We start from the raw sequence: 8,487 nt of genomic DNA, 5'->3' as shown, positions 1-8,487 counted from the left end.
GCGCTGGATTTGGAACCCGCCACTTAAAAAGCCCCCCCAATGCAAACAGCAACAAAACCTCGGATGAGAACTTCCAACACTGATGACGACCCCTGCAAACGAAATAAGGAATACGATTTGAGGGCATGCACCTGGAATGTCCGGTCCCTTAATGGGGAAGGTGCCTCTGCCCGGCTGGTTGATGTCCTCATAAGAGTAAAGGCTGACATCACTGCCATCCAAGAGATGCGATGGACAGCTGCCATGTAAAGGAGCGCAAATTCGGTGTCGGACTAACTGTGGGAGAGAGACTTCGTCGCCAAGTACTGTCGTTCACTCCGGTGGACGAGCGTCTCGCAATAATCCGCATCAAAGCCTGTTTTTTTACCATATCGCTAATTTGCGCCCACGCCCCGATGGAAGAGAAGGACGATGCGACCAAAGATTCCTTCTATGAGCGCTTGGAACGTTCGTATGAGCACTGCCCCCGCCACGACCTAAACATCGTGCTTGGCGACTTCAACGCCAGGGTGGGCAAGGAAAAAATGTTTGGTCCCACAGTCGGGAAATTCAGCCTGCAATACGAAACATCCGGTAACGGACAGAGGCTGATCGACTTTGCCGGGGCCCGAAACATGGTAGTCTGCAGCACCAGATTCCAGCATAAAAAATCCACCAAGCTAGCTGGCTGTCCCCTGATCGAAAAACGCGAAACCAGATCGATCATGTTGTGATAGATGGAAGACACGCTTCTAGTGTATTAGATGTACGTATGATCTGAGGACCCAACATCGACTCGAATCATTACCTTGTTGCAGCCAAACTGCGCACACGCCTCTGTGCAGCAAAAAACGTACATCTACCTACGCAAAGAATGTTCGACATCGAAAAGCTGCAATCACAACAGACAGCCAGAAGATTCGCCACTCGACTCTCACTCCTGCTCTCAGAGAGCGCTGCCCAAGAAACCGGTATGCACGAGCAATGGAGCAACATTTCTCGTTCCCTACGTACCGCCGCCGAAGAAGAAATTGGATTCTGGCGAGCCCGAAAAAACAATTGGTACGACGAGGAATGTCATGCTGCCGCAGAAAGAAAGGATGCCGCCTATAGAGCCACGCTGCGATCGGGCGCAACGCGAGCCATGTGGGATCGCTACAGAGAGCTGAAAAAGGAAGAGACACGTATTATCCGACAGAAGAAGCGAGAGGCCGAAATACGTGAGTGCGAGGAGCTTGAGATGCTGGCCAATAGGAACAACGCCCGAAAATTCTACCAGAAAGTTCGGCGGCTTGCAGAAGGTCTTAAGACCGGGGCGTTTTCCTGTAAGAACAAAGACGGCGAACTGGAGACTGACATCCAGGGAAATCTTAAATTATGGAGGGAACACTTCTCGAACCTGTTAAACAGTGACAGCTGCGCATGTCACCGAGAATGTGAAGATCCCGATACCCCAATCGACGACGACGGAATTGACGTTCCGCTACCCGACCATGACGAGGTGAGAATAACGATAACGCGGCTAAGGAACAACAAAGCCGCGGGCGCCGACGGACTGCCGGGTGAGCTATTCAAACAGGGCGGCGAGGAGCTGGTAAGGTGCATGCATCAGCTCCTATGCAAAATATGGTTGGATGAAAGCATGCCTGCTGATTGGAATTTAAGTGTGCTCTGCCCAATCCATAAGAAGGGTGATCCTGCAATCTGTGCCAATTACCGCGGGATTAGTCTTCTAAATGTCGCCTATAAGGTTCTAGCGAGCATATTGTGTGAAAGGTTGAAGCACACCGTCAACCAACTGATTGGACATTATCAGTGTGGCTTTAGACCGGGAAAGTCTACCATCGAACAAATATTCACAATATGCCAAATCTTGGAAAAGACCCACGAAAGGAGAATCGACACACACCATCTTTTCGTCGACTTCAAAGCTGCATTCGACAGTACGAAGAGGAGTTATATGTATGCCGCGATATCTGAATTTGGTATCCCCAAAAAACTAATACGTTGCTCAACACCACCAGCGCCGTCAGAATTGGGAAGGACCTCTTCGAGCCGTTTGATACCAAACGAGGTTTCAGACAAGGTGACTCGCTGTCGTGTGACTTCTTTAACCTGATGTTGGAGAGCATCGTACGAACCGCAGAACTTAATCGCTCATGCACAATTTTTTATAAGAGCGTACAATTGTTGGCGTATGCCGATGATATTTACATCATCGGCCTTAACAACCGCGCTGTTAGTTCTACCTTTTCCAAACTGGATAAAGAGGCAATGCGAATGGTGGTGAACGAGGACAAAACGAAGTACCTCCTGTCTTCAAACAAACAGTCGGCGCACTCGCGTATCGGCACCTACGTCACTGTTGACAGTTATAATTTCGAGGTTGTTAAAGACTTCGTTTATTTAGGAACCAGCATTAACACCGATAACAATTTCAGCCTTGAAATCAAACGTAGAATCTCTCTTGCCAACAAGTGCTACTTCGGACTAAGTAGGCAATTGAGTAGTAAAGTTCTCTCTCGCCGAACAAAACTAACACTCTACAAGACTCTCATCATGCCCGTCCTAACGTATGGCGCAGAAGCTTGGACGATGACAACATCCGATGAGGCGACGCTGGGAGTGTTTGAGAGAAATATTCTGCGTAAAAGATTTGGACCTTTGCACGTTGACAGCGACGAATATCGCTGGCGATAGAACGATGAGCTGTATTAGCCTTACGACGACATAGACATAGCGCAGCGAATAAAGATCCAGCGGCTACGTTGACTGGTTCATGTCGTCCGAATGGGTATAACGCTCCGGCTCTGAAAGTATTCGATGCGGTACCAGCCGCTAGTAGTTAAGGAAGAGGGCGGCCTCCTCTGCGTTGGAAAGATCAGGTGGAGAAGGACTTGGCTTCACTTGATGTGTCCAATTGGGGCCGGTTAGCACGAGAAAGAAACGACTGGCGCGCTTTGTTAAACTCGGCCAAAATCGCGTAAGCGGTTATCGCGCCAATTAAAAAGAAGAAGAGGAATATGTTACAGGATTCGGGAGCATAGCGTAGGCAATTTGGGGAACTGACATGGCCGAATCTAGGAAGGATTTTGAGAAACGCCCCTTGCCCTGAAAGGAATTGGGTTAGGTGAAAGTTTGTTTCCCCATGGTTTCTTTCTAACCGCGTCGTAAGAATGGGAGTTAGTCCATGCGTTCATCTACCTTTCGGTGATCTGATTGAACGACGCCTTTCCTCTTCTGCAATATTTTTACGCCTTGCTCTACCGTCGTGTTCGGATAGCTTTATATACACTATGTGCATTTCTTTCGCCAAAATGTCCAAGGGGACTAGACCTGCAATAACGAAGGAAGCATGGTCCGAAATTCTTCGGAAGGGGCAGATAGTTCGCAAAGCGCTTGGGCGATAGACGGCTATCCGTTTTTTTGTGTAGTACTGTATGCTCAGTGCATCAGCCCAGATTGGTGCGCCATTCTAGGAAGGTTTTGAAATTTAAACGACTGTCAATCATCACTCTAGGTATGTAATAGCGGGCTTTGAACTAATAGTTACAGTCACAACATTTACACCCATAGTTTCTACTATCTTTCTGCTTCTTATAAGGACTACATCGGTCTTATTCTCCGCTAATTCCAGTTTCATAGACCTTCGCCAAGTCTTGATCCTGCTTACTTATTCGATGACGATCCTCTCAGTTTCGTGGATATGTTTTGCTACCATTACCACTGCTTTGGCATCCGCGAATCTAGCTTTAGTTCTAGGCGGCACATCCAGTCTTAGAACCCCGTCACACATTAAGTTCCATAGTAGTGGGCCCAGAACTGATCCTTGAGGAACTCCTGCTGACACGACATACTCCTCTACTCCTTTGCCACTTCTACATCTCAGTTTATATATATATATATATATATATATATATATATATAACTACTGACTTGAGCTTTGCTCAGGACAGCGAGTCGAACTCTCACTCTAAGGAGAGAACATACTTAAAACTATATTTCTTATGTATGGATAGTACATATGTACTATCGTTCTAGGTTCTTAAAACTTGACTGCGCCAGTGAACTATTCTACTTCATTTTTTTTAGGTACTTTTATTCAACTTTAGTGATACACGGTAGACTAACTACTGACTTGAGCTTTTCTCATACATAAGAAATATAGTTTTAAGTATGTTCTCTCCTTAGAGTGAGAGTTCGACTCGCTGTCCTGAGCAAAGCTCAAGTCAGTAGTTAGTCTACCGTGTATCACTAAAGTTGAATAAAAGTACCTAAAAAAAATGAAGTAGAATAGTTCACTGGCGCAGTCAAGTTTTAAGAACCTACGAACGACGTTTGTTAAAGAAAAAATATATGTTTTGTTACAAAAATTTAGGAATATATGAAATAAACACAAAAACAAAGAACTTTAAATTAAGGAAAAATACTTGTTTACTAAGCACATGTGATTTAAAGAGGATCACCTTCAAAGACCTCTATGAAACGAAAAAGTAACATTCAAATATATTAAAAATTGTGGAAATATGAAAAATTACAACATCTAAAAAGAGAGAACATTTTTCAACTGATGAAGAAAACACAAAACAAAAACGAACTATTGTTGAGAGATAGATAGAGACTTAATACAAATAATATAAACTTGTAAAGAAAGTCACCTTGGCTGACCTTTAAACGCAAAGAACATTAAAATATTTGAAATAAATTAACTCCAGAAATTAAGAGAAATTGTCCCAAAGAAAACTTTTTACATACACAAGTATGCCAGCAATTGTTGTGTATGAGCGTGGGATCTATTGTACTTCGGCAACAACAGCGATAAGAGAAGTTGTAAAATTGAGTGCATCTGCAGCAGATCCAACCGAATTGTCAATATATCCAACGTACCTTATCGCAGCAACAGTAATGCTGAAAACAGTGAAGCCCGTAAACGCAATTCCGACCCAGCTGTTTCAATCAAACTAATGAGAACCCCTTGTAAACGAAAAGTTCCTTCCTTCCGTATCGTAGTACCGTAGATTTTATTTCACGATTATTAAAAAAATTCCGTAATTTCGACCCAGCTGATTGCTCTCTCACCACGCAGTGTTGCCAAGCAGCACATTTCGAAATCATTTACAAAATAAACTTAGAAAAATGATAATTTTTGTTAAAATAGCTTAAAAATACTGTTCAATAATGTTAATTAAAGATAAATGAACTATTTGCATTTGTTGGTTTTTGGCTTTGGTTTATTAAACAATGAAAAATTGTAACTGATAACGCGGATGTGTGAAAAAGTGTGTAAGCAAAAATATCAATGCCAACATTGTGTCGATACAAGCAGATGCATATGCATATATATTTATAAATTTGTGTACAAACATATTAAACACGGAAATGGCGCTGAACGATGAGCATCTTGTATCCCTTGTACAAGATAAAAAGGAACTCTACGACAAGAGCAATCCTCTATATAAGTTCCAGGGAAGGAAAATGATGATATGGGAACAGATCGGAAAGGAGCTGCGCACAAGTGGTGAGTGGGAGCTATATTTACTAGTATTTCAAATTTCATACCAAAGTTATTTTAAAGGTGAGGTTTGCAGACGGAGGTGGTTAGCTCTTCGCGATCGATATGGCAGAGAAGCCAGAAAATCAGAAGCACCATCAGGCAGTGGAGCAGACTACCAGAGGCCGTGGTATCTGCTTGAAAGCATGTCATTTTTAAGGCCGCATGTTATTCCTCGACCGTAAGTATAGTTGGAATATTTTTACAAAGCGAATAATGTTTTTTTATATTAAAGAATTAGGTGCTCACAAAATGTGTGCCCAGAAGTAGCTTCGCTTACGCCTTCAATTGCTACTACTATGCTCTCACCGTTGCCACCAATAGTGCCAGAAGAAGAGTTTTTTGATGATGTAGATTCACCATTGCCATCAACATCAGCGACATCTCCACCCCAGTCACAGCGACCTAGCGGAAAAAAACGGGACAGAAGTGCTGAGGTTGAGAATGGCATCTTGGAAGCAATCGATCTCTTGAAAAAGAGATGCCTAGAAAAAGAAAATAAACCAAACAACTCGGCGGACTCATTCGGTTACATGATTGGCTCAATGGTTGCCAAAATGAGTGCAGCTAAGCAAGCCCGGCCCATGCTGGGAATCCTCAAGGTGATATTTAAAATAGAGCAGGAGCCGGGATGAGGGTCCGTAGTTGTTTTTTCTTAGTTTGAATTTTTTTTTTATTTTTATCTTAGTTTGAATTTTTTTTAATTTAGCTTTATAATTCGTTGAATTGTTTTTTATTTTTATCTTTTATTGAATACGAAAAGAAAGAATGTGGAATATGAATACTGTGATTTTGTAAATATGTAAACTTTGTACCTGAATTTTGAAATAATAAAAGAACTACTTGAAGAATGAAAATATTTCCAAATATTTTTAACTGCATAAATTTACAGTTGGAGTTTATATTTGTAAGTATATTTATGTATATAAATTGCATATCTAAAAGTTCGTAAATAAAATTCATAAATAAATAAACATAAATAATAAAATAATTCATTATATTATATATATATTTGTTTCACTTCACATGTCTTTCAATTTTATATGTAGGGTCCGCCAATGGAAAGGTCTATGTCATCTTGGTATGGTAAAGCTCCTTCATTTATGAAATAATCAGCAAGCCTATCGCGGATATTAAATGCATTTGTTGAGGCTCTCCGAATTGTAGTCCGTATACGTGGTAATGACGATTCGCTATTAATTTCTCGTCGCCATTCCCCACAATGAACAATGTTGCCTGGTTCTTGTCGATCAACATAATTTTCAGGGCAATACCGTTGGAAATCGTTTAAAATTATAAAATTGTGTAAAACAATGCAGGCTAGCACTACTTTTTCGGAATTTTTAGGGTCACATTCAATCGCGGTGCGAAGAATTCTCCATCGCGCCGTTAATATTCCAAGGCTGTTCTCTATTACTCTACGCGCTCTTGAAAGGGGATAATTAAAAATCCGCTTGGTTCTTGGTAAGTTAAAACTTGGATATGGACGCATCAAGTTTGTTCTCAATGGGAATGCAGCATCACCAACGAAAAAATGTGGTAATGGTTGAGGCGATTCCATAGATATACGCGCGGGAGGCGGTAGTGGCAAAGTATTTTGCATCAAGTTCTGTCCAAACGATGAAAGTTGAAAAATGACTGTAAAATATACATATGTATTAGGTGAAATAACTTATTACATTTAAAATTTATTACCTCCGTCACTCTGACTACCATAACTCCCGATGCTTACTGCAGTGAAAGTATACTTGGCATCACAAACGGCCATCAGAACGATGCTAAAGAATTTTTTGTAGTTGTAATACATCGAACTTGACTTGGCTGGACATTTGATTGCAACATGCTTGCCATCGATTGCGCCAACACAATTTGGAATGTTCCACATATCAAAAAAATCCTTCGCAATATCCCTGTACTGGGATTCTGTAGGTTCGCTAACGTAAACTGGAGAAAGTAGCCGCCAGATAACTTCACAAGTTTCCTGTATTATTTCGCGCACAGTCGTTGCACCTAACTTATAACTCCATGCAATGCTCTTCACAGATACACCTTGTGACAAATATCTAAACAACCAATAAGAAATAAATATTAATCGACTTGAAGCCTCGCTTTCTCAATATGCATACAGCAAAACTAAAGATAGTCTTTCCTCCGGACCAATCCGCTGTTTTGGCGTCCTCAAGGAACTGCTCGCTCATACACAGGCGGGGACATCCTTGTGTGTGAAAACAATTCATCAGGCTCCAATGCTTTCATTCTGCGGAACACTTGGATTTGATAACCACTTGTGCCCCAATTCCTATTTAATGGCCGAACTTTATACCTTCTGCACTCTTTTTGGTCCTTGTATTTTTTATATAAAATATATAGTTGAAATAAATTAAGAAATAAGTCGCAAATTTCGATGTCTTCTTCATCCATTTTGTCACCGATGAATTTTGTAAATATTGTTTGTATGTATGTAACCAACTAAAACAGCTGTTATCTACGGGAAATAGTTTTGCTCAGTTTTGTGCACAGTAAGTGCATTATGCTGAAAACAGTGAAGCCCGCACGGAATTTCCTTACCGCATGCCCTTACCGTGCACAAAACTCACCCCCGAAAACAACTGCGTTCTTTTAATTACATATTTACACAATACATCGGTTTGCGAGTGTTTGTGTTTGGTTGTATCGACATAATTTTGCCATTGATTTTTTTGCATACACACTTTTTCACACATCCGCGTTATCAGTTACAATTTTTAATTGTTTAATAAACCAAAGCCAAAAACCAACCAGTGCAAATAGTTCATTTATCTCTAATTAACATTATTCAACAGTATTTTTAAGCTATTTTAACAAAAATAATAATTTTTCTAAGTTTATTTTGTAAATGATTTCGAAATGTACTGCTTGGCAACACTGCGTGGTGAGAGAGCAATCAGCTGGGTCGAAATTACGGAATTTTTTTAATA

The 8,487-nt window shown here is 41.1% G+C and overlaps 1 protein-coding gene across 1 annotated transcript; it reads right to left on the bottom strand.

Moving 5' to 3' along the window:
- Nucleotides 1-6,569: 6,569 nt before the first annotated feature.
- Nucleotides 6,570-7,415, bottom strand: LOC129250359 (putative nuclease HARBI1). Its single transcript, XM_054889989.1, has 2 exons — nt 7,226-7,415; nt 6,570-7,168 (listed from the first exon to the last, which is right to left on the bottom strand). Exons 1-2 carry the CDS (start codon nt 7,413-7,415, stop codon nt 6,570-6,572), a joined length of 789 nt encoding a protein of 262 aa, XP_054745964.1.
- Nucleotides 7,416-8,487: the final 1,072 nt, after the last annotated feature.

This window comes from Anastrepha obliqua, chromosome 6 (assembly GCF_027943255.1).
Source record: "Anastrepha obliqua isolate idAnaObli1 chromosome 6, idAnaObli1_1.0, whole genome shotgun sequence".
In the NCBI taxonomy this organism is placed as follows: Eukaryota; Metazoa; Arthropoda; class Insecta; order Diptera; family Tephritidae; genus Anastrepha; species Anastrepha obliqua.
Note: the sequence above shows the minus strand (reverse complement) of the source record. Positions and strands in the feature narration are given on the sequence as shown.